The 19,485-nt window shown below is 39.3% G+C and overlaps 1 protein-coding gene across 1 annotated transcript in view; it reads left to right on the forward strand.

Moving 5' to 3' along the window:
* The window catches only part of LOC104363351 (von Willebrand factor D and EGF domain-containing protein), a 189,028-nt gene that overhangs the window by 150,845 nt on the left and 18,698 nt on the right, over positions 1–19,485 (forward strand). The window contains exons 24-25 of the mRNA XM_033003167.1: positions 2,811–2,906; positions 4,503–4,598. Of these exons, the coding sequence (XP_032859058.1) occupies positions 2,811–2,906; positions 4,503–4,598 (192 nt within the window). The remainder of the gene's footprint in view (positions 1–2,810; positions 2,907–4,502; positions 4,599–19,485) is intronic.

Raw genomic sequence — 19,485 nt, forward strand, 5'->3', positions numbered from 1 at the left:
GAAGAACAGGAGAACTACTAAAGGGCAAAACCTCAGAAGCCTTTGAGTTTATGTAAGTATTCATAAATTTAGATGTTTATCTAAATCTCAAGGTCACAGAGAGGAAACCAACAAACAAAGTTTTGCAGCTTTTTAAGCTTGTGTGATTTTGGAGTTTATTCTTAGCATGCACATAATCAAAAATAAAGCTATTCACCATTCCAGAAGTTACAACATTATTAGGTAGCTTCTGCAAATGAGAATAATTCTCATTTGGGGCTTTGGAGATACACTGATTTACAGTCTCAACTGTCATGGATATAACTTCACTGTTTGTTGGTCTTGTTCACAGAGAGGTCAGAGAATGAGCCCTGCCCCACACCCTCAGTGGCAGAGATGAGGCAATGCAGCCATCTGCACTGCTCATGACCTCTGCAATTTCCAGTTTTCACTGCTTTTAACCCTACACATTTCTCTCAAGGTATGATGGTGGCGCAAAAAAGAGGGTTTGGCTTTTGGTGATTTTTAAGTGCATCCAGTCATATCTGAATTTAAAAATACAGCTTATGGAGAGAGGAATAGAAGGAGGCCAGTTTAAATTAGGACAAAAATGTAAGCAAACAAATGTGACTTCTGCTGCTAAATTAGAAACCACAAACACACTTCTAATACTGCATAGTCTAAGGAAAAAAAGTGAACCTAGAAGAGTAAGCTATCAGAAACTGAGACTGACTACTAAGACATTTATGGTCCAGTTCCTGGATCCAGTTTTGCAATTCCAGAAGATGGTTTGTGTCTGTACAAGGCAGAACAAAAGCCAGTTTTCAAGGAGAACATAACCATTCACCTCCTAATCCTGCTGCTGCTGCCAGAGTTCACACTGCTCCTTCTGCCTGTGCCTCATACTTGCAGAGTACCTACAAAAGGCATCCACACACAGAAATGTGCATGCTCAGGGAAAAGCCACCCCCACCCCTCAGTACAAGATGACTAGGTGAGGACTGGAACTAGGTACCTATTTCCAGTCAGGACTTATATATTTGAACCCTGTTTTGAATAGATACAGCTCAGACCTTCCTCTCAGGGTCTAAGCACTAAAATCTGGAGTATATATTTTTCCTCCAAAGGCACAGCAACTACAGCACTCACCTGGGACAAGGCATGCAAAATAGTGAAATATTAAAAGGAGCAAGAATGAGGAGTACCTTAATCAGTGCCAAACCTCAAGGCTACAGAGGCAGTCTGCCCCTGCCATAGTGAATATTAAATGACTAAAGCACCTTCAGCCTACATTACCTTTCCTGGAAGGTGAGAGACGTCATTTTAACCTCCATCTCCCGGAGATTGCTCTTCCTGTAAGTGTTGAAATGACAGAACTATTGAGGACTCATAAATTAACCTAGTAAGATCCACGGTAAATGACTGGGATTGCCACTAGCTATTCTGGTTCCCATTATCTCTTTTTCCTGCCAGAGATTACTCTCCTTGAGTTCTACAAATTTCTTTTGGGGTGGCTTTAAACAGGATTATTCCAAGAGGAAGACAAGCAACAGCAGCAGAAGCAGTAATTTCCAGTCCAGGATAACAGCAGCAGGATTTGTTTGTCTGCCAATACCTCAGGTGAAAGACTGTCGGCTCACTTCTCCAGTGCTGTTTTGTGCACCCTACATAGAGTATTTTGTGAATACTGTTGGGGTTTTCTGCCTCAAGTGATATGATAGGAGTCTCTGGGTGAAGAGAGATATAGGGAGGAAAAAAAAAAATACTTAGGGAATGTTACCACTGGAAATATAAACGCTGACAGATGTGGACATCTGTGAACTAGCTAGGACAATGAAGCAACTAATCCAAATTCACCATTAGAAATAAATGAAGTCCATTTTGACTTCATAAGTGATTGTTGCTTAGCGAGAAGCCTCTCATCTAGAATACAGTTTCACCTTTTTTCTCTTTCCAAATTGACATTTTATTTCTCCTTTAGTTCATCTGAAACATTTTAGTGACCATTAATTTATTTAAGATTAAATTTATTTAATGGGCTATTCTGTAAGATACTGAAAGAGAAAGGGAATAGAAGGAAAAACACAGTTTTAAAAGGGTCACTCTGCTTTACAATGAAAACTTTATCAAATTCCTTTTTCTTCACACACTGACTTCCCAACTTAACTAATTTACAATTCTAATACTTTTTTTTTCAATGGTCAGGTACTTGCTGCATAGAAATATGCAAGACAGCTTTTAATTCCTAATGCCTGTTGTATCATCTACATTAATAAGAGATAAATAAAGAGACAAAGGGAGTTCAGCCAGTGGCTTTGTTGGTGATGCATGAGCCAATACATCGTGGGAACTGGCATTTAAATGAGGCAGAACAAACGGAGGTGTTGCAGTGCATACCCATTCAACTTTGCAGAAATGCCATGATGCTCTGCTGAACTCAGATGAAGCAGCAAATGGTTAATATCTCATCTCTAGGTTATCCAGGCTGTATGCAGTGTGACTACATTTTACTACCTTGGGATCATGCTTAGTAAGGATACTAGAGTGGAAGCAAATGAACTGTGCAAATCAAAGGAAGACATCAGAAATAAACTATTAAATTATATTTTATTTCATCCCCCAAGCTATGCTAAAACACCACTGAAATGCTCCCACTGGGTCAACAATGAATAAATGCCACAGCAGAACTGACCAGCAAGGACTGTGTGAAACTTATTACAATATTACTAGAAATGTTTATTCTAATGACATGTGCAGGAACAAAAGAGTGTTTACTCTAAAAAATTCAAAATTATAAGAGATTCATAGCGTTATCTTATATTCACATACAGCTGTGTGCAATCCTGTGTGCTTGAATGGAGGAATCTGTGTACGGCCAAATATGTGTATATGTCCTTATGGTTTCTATGGACCACAGTGCCAGAGAGGTGAGTTCTATGTATCATTTTGATAAAGGATCCAGGCTTAAAATATAAACAGCAGCCTATATCATTACCTGCCCCTACATGAGTTATATCCAGAGACTTTCCTTGTCATAATTCCCTGTGTGCTCCTTTGATGTTATAGTCTGTTGTAAATCTGCATTATATTGTTAATGGTATTGTGAAGGAGTAAGCACTTATTTATGATGGCCTTAATGATAACTAAACAATTAATCTAAAGCTATCTGAAGTTGGTAATATCACTAATTAGCAGCTATTCAATTACACATTAAAGCATGGCTCTACTTTGTCCATTTTGTGTACTCTGTAGTGTGTATTACACTGTGTTTCAGAGTCAGATGATAATTTTGATAATTTATCTTCAAATGGGGCTCACAATATCACCAAATTGACTATCCCAGAGTGTAGTGGATGAGAGACTTGTATAGAACGTCTTCAGATCCCTGCTCAAAGATCTGATCAAATATTTCTCTTCCTGTCATAGAGCAGGACCTGATTTTGAATCGCTGTCCTAAAGGGGAGAGCTCTAAACTGTGACTAACAGTATCTTGGGCTTCTTGCTCACTTTGTGCTGCAGAAGTCAAATTAATGACTACTTTAACTACCTATTAGCTCAGGCAGAACAGGCAGGAGAGAGGAACTTATGTTTAGGGCTCAAATAGCTGGAAGACCTCTGTGCTTATACCACTTTTTCTTTTTTTTTTTTTTTTTTTTAAGCATGACTAATAACCCCTCCTGAACCTGGGAATACAAATACAATTTTATTACCAAACCTGAACTATTTCAATATTAAAAGTTAACTTCTATTTCTCTCTCTCTTGTTTCCCTGGAGTTCCTACATGAATGCAATCCCAATGCGTATTTTCGCAAGTGAATGATTCACACACAAAAATCTAATTGCAATTCATGCTTGCTGGAAGCTCTTTGGTTTAGTGATGTTGTGAGTGAAGGAGAGAGTGAAAATGATGCAGGCTCTGTAATTTGATGATCTTTCTCTTGAGGTTCAATGGGGAAGGTGATTTTAAACATCTAGGTGATTTGGAATTTTTATCCATAAGTGTTATGGTTTAGACAGAACTAAAACTTGAAAATAAATATCAACATTTGTGGGATATGGAAGTGATATAGAAAGATAGGGGATGGATGCTGAAGAAAAGCGAAGCTCTTCTATTTCATTGAGAAAGAGGGAAGAAATAGCTCCAAACCCAAGTTAGCAAATATCAAACACTGATCTATATTTCAAGGGCAGAAATCCTTCAAGAAGTCCTTTAGCTAGAGACTTAAAAACCTAATAGTTTCTCAGGAATATTCCAACCACTTAACTACAGGTATCTGAAAGAGACCCTTAGGTGCTCGGATCATGTCACACATTCTTTCCACAAAGAAGAGAGAGTTGGGATCTCCAGGTAGACATCTGCCCAAATTACCCTTTGGAGAGACAGCTTCTCTATCCCAACTAAAGAAAAAAGCCTCTTCATACTGGTCTCCCAACACAGGCACCTAAAAAAGCAGCCTATATTTAGGCAATGTTGATCCCCTGTGTGATTCTGGTGCACAAAGCTTTTGGTTTCCTTTCACTAGCTGTTTGCATTCCCCCTTGTAAGAATGGTGGTCACTGCGTTCGAACCAATGCGTGCTCCTGTACCGAGGGCTACACTGGAAGAAGGTGCCAGAAAAGTAAGTTACAAACTCTCCTTTGTTTTCCAATGTTTCCTGACTCGTAAACAGTTTTTCTCCTTTTTAATCCATGTTCAACAGAGTATCTAGTCTACATTTATGCTGTGATCTCCTATATTTCTATCAGAGCACATACATGTTATGTCTAAAACTAACTTGTTAATTAGAATAGCATTAGGTCAAGTCAATGTTGGGAGTAGAACATTTTTCTACAATCCTCTCTAAATATTTCATGCATTCAGAAGAAGTAACATTTGTATTTGGAGGTGAATTAATTATTTTGCATTAAAGATTTTTTAGGGAAAAAATAAAGCCAAAGGAACAGCAGCTGAAATCCTTAAAATATTAGAACATCATAGTTCTAGCTTAATTAAGACAGTCAGTTAATAACGCTTCAGCCTTCCCTTTGTTCTTGTCACTGAAAACTCTCTCCTCACCTTAGCATCAGTATTCATAGATTCTTCTAGTCTTCTGGGAAATAGGTTATTTTGGCACTTTTACTGACTCTATTGCTCAGTATCTGTCACCCAGGGAGTTTAGGATACGTATGTGAAAACTCCTTTTTTTTTTTATATATATATTTCTTAAACAGTTTGAAATTGGCAAAAAGGGAGCTGTGAAAACAACCATTCTTGGCAGGAAGAATCTGTACGTTTTCAGAGCACTTTATGTCTCACACACAGAGAAAAAAAAGCTACTAAAAAATTCCTTCCAGCAACAAAATCCCTCTCAGTCCCCATACTACAGCTCTCCCCTCCTTCAGCAGGGAGAATCACGGTGCACAGTTCTGCCTGGCTGCAAAATACACAATTGAATAGTCTGTTCTGGCAGGAACAAGCTGGAGGGAAGAAAGAAGGAAAAAACCTTATGTTTGGCATCTTGTTTTTGAGGTTAGAGAACATTAAAAAAAGTGCTGTTTCCAGCTTTAAACATGCTACCACATCTCCAGACAGATCAAAGGAAAAAGAGGTGATCACGACTGCAGTCTAACAAAGCACTCCGTTAAATTATCCAGCTGCTACCAACTCACAGCATGTTTCTTTCCACTTTCAAAAAGTTTGACGTTTTGTTGCCCATCTTGGTATAATCTTTTGCAAAAAAGCTGATATGATGAAAATATTTTTGTTCTGTCCAATGTCAGCTTTCATTCTACTTCAATAACCACTATATAATCTGTTTTATTTAACCTGGTGTTATAAAAACTTAAAGGACTTGTTTCTGCGATGAATGAAGAGAAACATGTTTAAGTAGAAGGCAAATAGTACTATTTGCTTAATCTTACTGGCCACTGACTATTAATAGGTAAAAAAATATTTAGTAAAGTTTTGTTTTCTTGCTTAAAATGTACATGGGGCAGGTATCATGATCCACAGGAAGTAGTAGGTTATTCAGAAGCTTTTCATAACAAGCAGTTGCTATTAGAGCTTATCATTGTTGTCAAATGAAATAGCTTCTCTCTCCTCTGTCAGAAGATCCAGATTTCTCCATGCCTCTGGAGCAAAGGACTGCAGGGCACATGGCAGAAGTGAGTCTTAGCTGATCTCCACAAATCTTCCCCTGTCAACAAAAGGGAGAAAATTAGTGCTTCCATCAGTTGGAGGCTGCTCTCAGTCCCATACATCTCAGAGTTCAAATGGCATTACATACCTGGTTTTAGGCACGATTTGATATCATCTTCAACCAGGCATTGACCTGATAGGTAGTTCAGCTGACATACACAGCATACACTTAAAGGCTGGGACTATATACACAGACACGTCGCCAACTCATTTACACATTCACAAAAAAACAAGTGGGAAAAAAATCCTAGTGAGAAATTCCACCACCAAGCTCATTTTGTCTCATTTGCAGTGTCACTAGAAATATGTATATATGTATATGTGTATATATACATTTATCAGATTAATTTCGATAATCCATTGGCCACTTGGGCCACTGACTCTGTAGAGGTGAGACCAGCCCCACGGGCTGTGCGCCTGAGTGATCAGAAACCCTGCTGGGAGAGGATCCATGCGGAGCTTCTGGCAACCTTCCTGAGAAGGGCATGTCAAGAAGGAATCACAAAAAAAAACAGTAGGTTTCCACTTCACAGAGAGGGTTTTCTCTGGATTTGAGCATTTTATCTGTTTGCCTTTAAGGACCCCATGTAATCCAGCTGTGCCCCAAGTTTCACAGGACATTACAACTTGCACTGAGTAATAACACCCTTACACAAAGAGTAAGGAAAAGAAATAAACACGTGACCATAGCAAAACTCTAATTAGATAACAAGTTTACTGGAAGTTTAATACTGTAGCAGCTTCCATTTGCAAATCACCTGGACAACATACCACATTTTCAGAGGAACTTCCAGATGAACCTGTGGCCCAAATCATAATTCAATGGTGTTTAACCTATTGCTGCCATGTTACCCCACACTAAGAAATGTACAGCTAGCTTAGCCTAAATAAGGAATGTGATAATTCTGATAAAAACAATTCCTCGTGAGGGGTTTTGTCATTATTTTAATTGTTCTTTGATCTATGAATATGAATCTGTAGTGTCCTGAAATCCTTTTACACTTCTAGTACAGCTTCAAAACATCTGACAGCAAATCAGGTTTACTATGTACTTACACTGAGTCTCTAATCTTAGAAATTTTGGGTGGATTTATTACCTGCCTAATAAAACCTATAAAGATATAGTGAGTAAACTTAAGACTAAGACAGACAAGTCTGAAGAAGCTTCCCACCCATGTATTACACGCAGAACAGCCTCACATTCTTAATCTTTAGTTTGGGAAAATATTTGTGTGTTTATGAAATTTCTCATGAACCATAAAAATTGAAAAATAGTCTTTTCAAAACAGTAATGTGAACAAAAATATTACCTTTCTGAACCTGCAGTGAATGCTTAAAAGTGGCAGTCTTTTCAATTCTATCATTGTTTATATACAGCAGCACACAGTTTTTGCACACTGACTTCTGAAACCCACCATCGCAGATGAAAGTATTAGCACGGTAATGATTTAACAACAAATCAAAACTTATTAATAACTAACAGCACTTGATCATTAACCAGTTCGAATACGTACAAAATAATTCAGGAAAATGTTATAATTAAAAATAGCAACTTTACAGATTCTAAAATAAAAAGATTCACTATAACTTACTATATGGTATCTTAAATCAAAACATATATACATGCACATACACACACACAAAACATACAAACACACCAGACAAAAGTATTCAGATCCAGTAGAATGAAAAATATATCTACGCGCACCAATAGGCGGAGAAAGAGTAGAAGCTAGCTCAAAGTAAAAGTTCTCTCCTTGGGTTTAGAGCAAATACTCACAGTGCCTTGGCATTCCTCAACGGGCAATGGTTGAGACTCGAGTGGTTTGACTTCACCCTGGCCTTCAGCTCTGGCAGCAGACGACACCTTAAGGTTTTTGATACCCGACAGGCATCCCAGCTCAGGGGAGTTGCTGGTCACAGGCCCACTGCGATCCAGGAGAGCTCAAAGGGTCTCACTCGGGAGTCGAAATTTATAGGGTCCAAGATAATTGACTTTCATCATGTATTTTCGCTCAGGCCCAGCTCAAACAATGAAACATTCTGGGACTTTCCAGCAGTTGCACAAGAATTTGATGAAGGTGCAGCTCTGTTATTGTTCTCATTTGATCACATCCCAGCCACAGGTGTGCCAGGCTGTTGTTAAGAGTTGAGGGACTGTTATAACCGTTTCCAGGTGATAAGGGAGGGGCAGGAGCCGGGCTCGTTAAAGGGGCACCTTAACGCTCTGATTCACTGCCATTAGCAGTCCTTATCTCTCCAGGTGGATATACCCCCCGGGGGGAGATGGGTGGAATCACACTTAGCACCAAGCTGCCCAGGGGGGAGAATTGCACCACCACACCCCCTAATAATGATATGGATTGCATCAGTAAACCCTTAGATTTCATCTTTATTATGCTCCAACATGCAGTAAGAGCAAATTCCCTGCCATGCACAGCCCTGATTACAGTAAGGGTGCTACAGTTTTCAGGCTCGAGGTACTGTAATGCACTACTGGATGACCCCTTTGCTGGAGCCACCTGAAGTCATGAAAGCCAGAAGCATTTGGGTGCCCATCCTGGAGACAATTCACACATTAGGGTTGTTCCTAATGCACGAACCCATGTGTCTTGCAACTTAGATGCAAGTAGCAGCCGGTCAAGTGGGACATACATTTGTCCTTGTGATGAGCCAACATAAAAAGAATAATAATAGTTGTGGGTGTCTCTTTCTCCAGTAATTAATGCTTAAAGGTACTTCTTCTATCTTAACAAATATAGAAGGACACCCTAATATCCATAATTGAAATAACAGAATAAAGAATTCACATACTCTAAACAAATTGTATATTTGTCATGATACCAGATTTATGAAGTTTTCTTTAGGTAGAAACAATGTTTAGAGTCAAAGATAAAAATAAGTCAAACAAGTTTGTTGGTCACTTACCCATTGGATATTTTGACACTGTTTCCACAACTTTTAGACATTTGTCTTTCCTTCTTAATATCTCACCTGCATAGACAGAGAAACAAAAGCTTCTGTTTGCTTTTGGCAGCTTCAGAGTCTCAATTGAAGGCAATAATTAAAGTAAAAGCCATAGAAGCCAATCAAAGACAGGTTATTTCTAAATATTTCTAAATATACCCAAATATGCTGTTGGTTTATTTTAAATATATAGCAACATGCCTTAGGATACTCACTTCCATTCCTGTACAGTGGCATTTCTAATACTCTGTGCCTGACAGGTAAAGACGTGCAGGACAGAGTGGCAGCAACATGCCTTTCCCATTCGGGCTTACTCTTCTTTCCTCCTTTAGTATACAGAGAAAGACATTAATCCTGAAAGTTTGTGTTTGTTTTCTATGTAAATAAACATGACCTCAAAAAAAACTGTAAATAAACCAGCTCTGATTGGCTACCAGCTGGAATATAAGGCTTTGTCTGCTGTGTTTAGTGATAAATAACTGCCTGGTGATTATGCAAACCAGACACCCACACCCAGGATGAGCTGGTGTCAGAGCTGACAGTGAAATGTATGGTTATGCCTCAGCAATTGTACAACCTTGTATCCTCACTTGCTACGCAATGTTTTCAGCATAATCAGTCTTGCTGAGCAGAAAGAGGCAAATGCTGGCAGTACCTCAAAATAAAATATATTTCTGGATTGACTTTGCATCAAACAAACATGCTCGGCGTTAATACTAAAGAAAAGCTATTTGCGCATGGTTTTAAATTCCCTTTTGAAAAAATGCACAGCTGTAACAATCCTGGTATATCACTCCGTGAGGCTTTCAAGCAGTGTTCACACTGGTTTCTACTACAGCCTTACAAAAATTGTAAACAAAGAAAATAGATTAGATTACTACACACATTTTCATCAGACTGCTTTACAAACAACTCTTAAAAATGAAAGCTAGTAAAAGCTGAGTTTTCTTATGAAGGGTTAGAGAGAAGTGGAGAAAAAGAGGCATTCGTGGGACCACAGATTTATCCCTTCTCAGCTGCTATCTGCTTCTAGTGAGTTCATCTCTGAGCAAAAAGGCAAGCCACAGCTCCCTCTGGGGCTCATCAGCAAGCAAAGGTCACAGGAGAGCGGTGCTGACCATCCTCCCCCTCCCCAGAACACCAACACACCTTCAGCCTGACCAAGGCCTCCCTTTTGGCCTCATACCTTCTGGCTGCTCGTTGCACAGCCAGCTAGCTGGATTTTGCACAGAGGTTAAAACAGACACCATGTTTCTGCGTGCATCTATTTTATCATGTCAGGCCAAATCCTGCCAACTTTGTATCACATCAATCATCACACTGACATTAGGACTTTGCAGATTGGATCTCAAAGTTAGTAGATAACTATTTCTCCATTTCAGTAATTCCTGCAGGCAGGATTTATAGGCAATACACAGCGCACAGTATAACTCACGCTCACTCTTCCAGCTCTGCTTGATCCTCTTCCCTCCCCCTCTCTTTTTCCTTCCCAGTACCATGAGGCCTTTGCTTGCATGAGAGCTAGAGGCAAACTAATTGGAAATGTGAACACTGGGTTTCAAAGGCAGCCTTTTGCTAAGCAATGTCATGTTATGAAAGTCACTGATTTCCCATATTCCAGTCTCCCCATGTTATGTTTCTGTAGATTATTGCCTTGCAAGCTGCATAAGCAGGAAGTTTTACTGCTCAACAAATTAGAATTCCACTGAGTTATCAACCTGACAACAGGTGATATATTCTCTCAAATAACTTCACTGAGTAGGCAGATTGACTCAAGCTATCTAAAATCAGCCAGTTTGCAAAACAGAAGTCCAGCATACCCTCCCACACAACTAAGCAGAGAACAATCCATGTACCTCATCTAAATGGATGGAGTAACCATTTACGTTAGACTTACTTTTCCTATGTCAAGCATACACTCAAAGGCAAAAACTATTTGCTCAAGATTTCTGGATGGCCGATATCATCACATAGTGGGTGTCTGGCAATAAGTAAACAGCTGCTCACAGAAGGGAGACTTGTGACTTACTGCTAAAAGCATTAGTTTTGAGACAGAAGTAGAAAGATTGGCAGGCCAGCTTGTTGGCTGGTTGGTGCACAATCTGGAGACACAGGAAAAGGAAACAGTGGTCTCGGTTCTTACTTGATTTTCCAGCCCATGTAACAGAATAGGTTTGTATTACATGTCATCTTCCTTCCTTGGGCAGGAAATACAACAGAAGATGACGAAAAAAAGCATCAGGGCTACTACTGTATTTCCCATTCATCTGAACACAAAATTATCTTTGCATCTGGCCTGGGGGGAGCAGGGAGGGCTCTGACTTCCCAGAGAATGGATGAGAGAGACACAAACAAGAGACAGTGGCTCAAGATACAACCTGGTTTGTGGTCTGCTCTCAGAGCAGCACTCCTCTCTGTTCACTCTTAGTAAGGATTTGTGACAAAACTATTAGCTGACCTTTCTTAAAAGCTACATTTTGTTCATATATATGTAGCTGGTGCATTTAATTTAATAGGGGCTTTGAGCACATGCAGTTGCCTCTAAATTAATTTTGCAGGAAGCGAACAAGAATATATCTGGGTAAGAACTGAATATATATCCTAAATAAGCCCAAAAGCCTTATTAAATTTTTATTCATTCCATAAGCAAAACATTCACAGACTACAGCATGAATTTTACTAAAGAATCTAGGTTTTGAGCCAGTATTTCTTTACTTGTATTTTAAAGGCACTAAAGAAATATGTCATATCTGCTGATGTATGTAAATGCATACTTAAACTAAAAGAGCAGGGATTCTGGAGTTACTGCATTTCTCTTTGCCATGGACTTCTGTGTGAGGATAAGTCCGCTTTTCCACTAATTGATTTGAGAAACAATACTTTTGGGGGTCTATTTTTAATTAAACTATTTCAAAAATGTCTCTTCTTAAAAAAGAGGCATGGGATCTACCACTTGAAAAGCCCAGAAGACAGACAGTTCTGGAGATTAACATTTTCTGTTTATCCACAAAAAGACATTGGCAAGACAATTCTCTCTAGCATCGATTCCCAAGTAAGTCTTAGCTTACTTTCTAAGATAATAACGGGATGACTGACAGATTAGTGCAGTGCCAATGCAGACAACTCTCTTCCTCCAAACCTCCTGACTGGGCTCCCACCTGAGGTCCTCGCGCTTCGGCTGGGTTAGCTGGACCACGGTGGCCTGTGGCTGGTCTTCTTCTTGGCTTGAGACTGCATCTCCCATGCCACTGTGGTTCTCATCAGCTACTCTGCCTGAATCTCCCTTTTCCTTTGTACAGATGAAAATAAACTAAACCATCAAGCATATGCGATGGCTTAGCCCGCTCAGCGCAATGAAAACATGCCTAAATGGCAGATCATACTGCAAGCACGGAAGCTGCAAAAACAATCAACAGAGGAAAACAATGTATATGAGAACCCTCTTTCACTTCTTATTCAGGCATGACAAGAGAGCAGATCAACAGAACAATTTATATACATGCTGCAATGGTTCACTGACCTAATAAAACACAGAGCATTCTTCAATGAAGAGAAAATGTTACTGAACCCAAGACCCTAACCAGATGGGAATATAAACTGTGCTGAGTATACTTTACAATTCCCCACATTAATTATATACTAACAGTTGCAAAGATGAGAATAAAGTATAGCTATAGTCTCTTTCAAATTAGTAGTGTTGCAATCAGACTAAAGCCTATGAATAAATGGGAAAAAGATTTTGCTAATGACCTCAAAATCTGACGGTTCCTAGCAGAATATTCCCCAAATATATAAATGTGCATCTGCACATGCTTATTTTGTTTAGAGTGGCTTTCATCCTGAAAGATGGTGAAATATTTTACAGCTATCCAAACATCATATCACTGTATCTCTAGAAAGAGTTTCACCTGGCAAGAGACAATAGGCAAAATGAAGGTCAGGAGACCTAAGGGGAGAAACATTTCAGTCCAAGGAGAGCGGAGAGTCCCTTGTCTGTATTGGAGTGACAATCCCTCATTGGTTTCCACAGCTTCCTGAGCTTTAAGAGTCTTGCCTACCACATACTACCAGGGAATCTTTTGGAGGTAGAGATGCAGAGATCATGATCCTCTTTACTGATAAGGTTATCATCTGATGAGAGTGACATGACAGCAAACAGGAATGCAGTATGTTACACTTACACACCGACTCTCAGAGTTTAGTCTAGCATCTCAATAGTTTTGCCATACAGTACTAATTATTTTTGCCCTTTTTCCTGAACAACTACCTAAATTAGGTTTATTTCCTGCTGTAATATCTCTAAAAGGCCCCATAGGTATATCAGAGTACACATCAGAATAAAGACCAGACATAATTAGGCAAAGCACTGGCATTGCATTGCTATCTATATGGTCTGCAATTTTTCAGATCATTTTTTTCTTCTGAAATGTGTGCTAGGTCATGCAAACTAACTCATATTGCTGGAGCCGTGTGGTAAAGTGAATATATTATAAATGCAAACTGTCACCACACCCATCACAATTACATTTACAGCTCCCTCCGTGTCTTGTAGTAATTTGTTCTCCCGCACTGCATCCCTCAGAGATTTCTACCACATTATTTTTACTATTCAGAAAGGTAATTTATTGCAGAAGTGCTTTGCATCTCTGTCAGAGATATGTGAAGCGAGAAATAGGGATGAGGAAACCTCAAAATGATTGGTAGCTTGATATGTATAAGGACCCACATTTTAGAAGAACCTTGCACAAAAATTACATGCAATTATATTACATGACAAATACTCCTTCTTAAAATTTAATCTGTGGCTGTAATTACTGACATTCAGTGGATCACACATCCTAGGTTACTCTGATAGAGCTTGAAGGGAAAGTTACTTCTTTATTTACAAATCCAAATCAACATAGATGAGGAATTTCACAGAAAATCAAGCTCTGGACAACATACACGCCTAAAACTAGAGCATGGGCAACACTAGTTTCTTACTGCCTTTGGAAGTAGAAAAAAGGAGACTAGAAATTGTTAGTGTCCCGAATCCATAACATGTTTTTCAGAGCTTTGTGCATTCGGGACCTTCACAGCAGCAGATATATTGGTACATCCATCTCGCTAATGATCTGTTGAGCATCAGTTATACCCTCTAAAGGGGAGAATGATATTTTTTACCTTAGCTAATCTGCTAGTGTCAGGGCAGTAGAATCCAAACAATGGTGCCCTCTGTTAGAAACACTCTTTTGGGCCAGAACACACCCATTTTGTGATTCATTTTTTCAAAGCATTAAATATAATTCAGCAAGATCAAATTTTTATTTGGAGCCTAGAAGCATCCAACCAATTGTTTCCTTACTGCAGTCAGGATAATATTTCATTCGAGCAGTGCTGCTGGGATGCATAATGCATCCAGAGAGATGGGGAACCTTCCTTCCAGTCGATCAATTGAACTGTGCTATTTTGTGAAACTGCTGACCTGACCTTCCAGTTCGTGTCCTATGAAAAAGATCAGCAGAATCCCTACATTTTAAGGCTGCAGTCTCATGAGTGTGCCGTTCCTGGCACAGAGCTTCTCACCAGTTTTTGTGCTTTATCAATAGGTGATTTATGTTATCTATAAACATTAGAAAAGGACTAGAAGTGCCAGTTTTAACACAAAACCCACTGCTTTCACATCTGTCGGCTTCATTTTTGTTCTCAGCTTCAGTTCTGTCATCTGTATTTTCCTGACAAGACCACTCGGTGTTATTTTTAAATCTGTCCCATGCTCTGTGTCCTTACTGTGTCGTATCTCCCCAGCTACAGTTCTTTGTTTTTGAGAATGTCACACCAAATCAAGATAACCACTAAACAGAAAGGAGAAAATGAACCTTAAAACGTGTACACATACAAAAGCGAAAACCACAACTGATCAAACTTCCTGCTCCTCAAAAAAGCAATAGAGAGAGCACGTCGAAATATGAACTAGAGCCACAGAGAAGTCAGTCCAAAACCAACACCAGTCAGAAATAAAAGCAGTGCCTGTGAATCACATATAAATGACAGCACGGGGATGGTGGCTTAAAGGATATGTTGAAGTATGTATCTACTAGTAGGTGTTCTCTTGGCTGCATTTCCGTGTTCTTTGTCAGTAAGCTATAGCCTGATGCATTACCTTAGCTGGCCCACACAGATGTTACTGCTTGAGGCTATTTTGTCTCTTCCATCCAAAGGCAGAATGCATCCAGAAGCAGGTCAATTTTCTCAGCTTCTACAGGGCATATTAAAAAAAAAAAAAAAAAAAAATAGAAAAGTTGTCTTGAAAACTACATCTTTAATCAGCACTGCGGCATGATGCACTGTCTCCTCATCAGGAGCATGGCTCAGGGTAGGTGATGACAGGTAATTTTTGATTCAGAAACAAATAGTCCACAGTCTCATTGTCAGGAAAGGGCACGGATGTTCAACTGCAGCAAGGCATATTCCTGAAACATTGCAGAGGATCCCTTTCTGCCAAGATTTTAGAATCCTGATTTAATATTTCCTCCGTTTTGACTTGATGAGTGTGGTGATGAAGACTATCTTATTCCAACAAAAATTACAAGATTTTCACTACTTTTAATTATCTATTTCTAGCAAGAAAAGATGTAATGGCGTACTTGCATTAAAAGGTGACTTAGATTCAACTTTAGAAGTTTTTGTCTACTAATTCACAGAAGCAGTGGGAGTCTGAAGGAAATGTCTGGTTTCTTTTAATCACTGGAAACTAATCAGCGGATACTGCTGGCTAATATTGTGACTGTTTGTTAGAACAAGAGATTATTCTCAGTGGCTTCTAGTACGCGCAGCCCAATAAAGCATGCCCAGTGTTTAACTTTGCCCCCAGTCCTTTTTGGCAGGGATATTTTGCTTAATACTGTGTATGTTTTAGTGGAACTGTTACTGTAAATCAATGTCAAGAAGGTCAGGCAAAGGAAGACACTGGAATGATATTTGTCCATCGCTGGTGCTTCTTACACAAGGAAGTGTAAAGTCTACTTGACTTTACACACAATATTTAAGGTGTTGTTTGGGTTTTTTCTTAGAATTTTAGTGATCTCCGGAAATACTTACTTTGCAGGAAAATTCTTCACTGTGGCTGACAAAGCAGGAGGTCTGACTATTTTTAAGATGTTAGGGCTGAACAGTTGAACTATGGAGCTCCATGAAGTTTGATAAAAAGAGTTGAAAGAAGCACTTCACTGGGTCAAGTCAGCCTAAAGGGGATAAGCTATGAAAAGGATGATAGGAAATTTTAAGTGAATGTAAGGCCAATATACATTAAAGCCATCAAAGAGAAATAGCTGCTGCATAAAACAGAAAACTTAGTGACTTGTTAATGCCTTTCAGTGCACAGAAGGATTGCGTACATTTTGTATGATGTTCTGTGCAACACCTATGTTTTATCTTAACACCTGCAGCTGCTTGTTACCTTATCAAAATCACCCTTCACCTGAAATACAACACATAATCGTGCTTCTCTTTAACCTGCATTAACACCTTCAACATAGGCTTACCTTATCTAACTTACCATTTTTGGAAAACATAAAATCATGGAAGTCCTTTCTAGTTGTAAATGGTGGCCTTACAGAATAGTGGTGCATTACAGAATTGAGTAACTCCATTGTATATGAAATTCTGTGCTTCAATTCTTACTGAAGAGCATAGAAATGTTGACAGTGACAGCAAGGGGAATGGGACTGGGGCTCTGGTGATACTGACTGCCAGCAACTTGCACCCAGGCTGTATTGACAGTACAGGGCTCTCCCGACCTCCAGTGATATACCTTACCAAACCGCAACAAATGGAAGCCACGAATGTACTTATATCCATGTCATTAGGGCTAGTCCCCAAGGCAGGTGGAAAACCTATCAAACCACCATTGTCTTTGGTCAAGATGCTAGGCTTTTAAGAGGAGGGCAAAAAGAGAAATGTGAGTCTTTTCAAAGTCATGTCAATGCTTGGGAGGATTACAATAAATTGATTTGCTCTCCTAGTGTCTGATAATTTATTCAGTTTTCCTGTGAGAGGCTGTAACATTTTTGTTTGCTATTTTGAAATTGGAGCTCCTCCACAGAGGCCAAGGAGTGGGACTATAAAGGATCCAAACTAGTTATCATCAACAAATGTTGAAGTCTGCCTGATGGGTATTGAGGTGGAATTGTTTTTAAGAAAGTTAAAGAAAGGGAGAACAAGGTGGAGATGTCAGACAAGAAAAGGGGAGAGATAACTCTGCATATATTTACATAAAGCTGCTCATGAATTTCCTAGAAAGAAGAGAAAGTTTATGCCCCAGAGGGCAAGGAAACAGAACTTCCCCTCCAATCGAGAACAAGTTTGGTATTTCCTATAGTTCATTTTGAATTGAACTCCTTTAGATTTGTCACTGAAGTGAGAGATGCCATAAGCGATAAAGAACGTAAAGGAAGTTCATGATATATTTTCAGTTACTTGTTCATTTGTAAGGCGCTGAACAAAGAGAGAAATAGATCCCAAGTTGCAAGTTTGAACTGATGTGTTTTACTCAGACCAAGACTGGACCTCACCTGTTGCTCAAAGTTTTGCTGACTTACACTCCAAACTGAGCGGGAACAAGTTCAGTTATACACAAACTGAAAACCAGAAGTTAATGAAAAACACACTAGTTTGACTCCCTGTAATTGAAGGAAGAGTCTGTTGTTCTACAGTTAAAAAAAATCTGTTATTGGTACAAATCAAGCAGGAAGATCTTAAAATGTAGTTGTTTGATAAGTTTATACACAGAAAACATAAGGGACAAAAAAAAAAAAAAAAGATAAATACCCCTTTAAACAAGTGCTACTGTGCTTCTAGCTACTTTTTCTTAGCTTTACTTTTTAAGGGGTGATGGGAAGACATTAACCAAGTTTCATATGATTTCAAAATCAAATCTCTAGATTTTCAACTGTTTTGGGGACAGCAGGTTAGCACTGGGGACAATATGTTCTGTAAATATCACAAAGCATAAAATCATTTGACATCTAGAACCAAATTTTATGGTTTGGGGGTCATCTTTTCTAAATTCTGAATATCTGAGCTGTTTTATAATTGAAACAGGAAGTCAAATATAACATAAGATTGTAGGTCAGAAGTCCATTTTTGGATACGTGAAATCGAAAGGGAGAGAAAATGGAACAGGGAAAATAAAAGATTAAATGATTTTAGAATTATAATTGCCATGACATTTTGATCTCATCTAGGTTTTAACTAGTGGTTGCAGCACTTTTTGATAGTTCAGCAAGAACTGTGATCTCCGTTAGCCTTAGTAAGCAGAGGCCAAGATTATAGCACAGATCAGGAGAGGTGGAGGAAAGGAAAAGAGGACGACAGTTTTAAGGGCTTGGATCCAAGCAGCCCTTATAAGCATGGGTAAGTCTGACCTGGCTGAGGGCAGGTCACTATGCTGAGGGATCCAGGAGGCTTGGCAGAGAACAAAATGCAAATGTAGCAGCCAAGCCAAGAGCAACAATATAGTGCTAAAAACTGAAGACACAGAAAACCACAAAAGCAGTATTTCAGTACATCAGAGGAATAATTAGAGATTCTAAATCTACCTATCTAAAAATGCCTGATCATACCTAGGAGAGGAACAGAAGCTTATTCTCCCATCAAATAACAGTTGCTGTATTTTTGTATGCTACTTTTTAGTAATCATTCCTGTTTTGAGGCTCTTTGCAGGATCCCACCTTCTACAGTAAAGGTCTGAAGGGGGATTGTGGTAGTTTCAGAGTCCTGTACATAGTGATGACTTGGAAAAAAGAATTCCTACAGCATTAGTATTCAAGTTCCGTTTTCACTGCTGATGTGCCAAAATACATTGCAACCTTAAGGCTAATAAAGGCACTGTAATGTTACATTTTAGCTGCCAGCCCCCTTGGTGCCTGCAGAAGCAAGTAGATTGCTCCCTGCTGAGGAAGAGCTGGGTGTCCAACAGCCACCTGGCTTCGCAAGCAGGGAAGACTGATGATGATTGCCACTGTCAACGGGGAATCCCATTGTGCCTATAAAGATTTAAATATGGAAGGAGTCATTCGACACAAAAGTGTTCTCAAACCTTCATTTTCTGTCAATTCCTGTGTTGTGGTTTGGGCCTGGTTGGCAGCCAACCACAATGCAGCAGCTCTCTCTCCCTTCCCCTCCGGCAATGAGAAGGGACAGAGAGCCAGGCTTGGGGTTCAAGATAGGACTGGGATGGGGGAAAATCCCCCTTTTATGATCACGAGCAAAAGGCAGACTTGTTAGGGGAAGAAAAAAAAGAACATACGTTTATTACAGACACTAACAACAACCCATAACAGAGTAGGACAGTGAGAAGCATTGCCACATCTTGAGAACAC

The sequence above is a fragment of the Tyto alba genome, unplaced genomic scaffold (assembly GCF_018691265.1).
Source record: "Tyto alba isolate M040663 unplaced genomic scaffold, T.alba_DEE_v4.0 Super-Scaffold_7, whole genome shotgun sequence".
NCBI classification, from domain to species: Eukaryota; Metazoa; Chordata; class Aves; order Strigiformes; family Tytonidae; genus Tyto; species Tyto alba.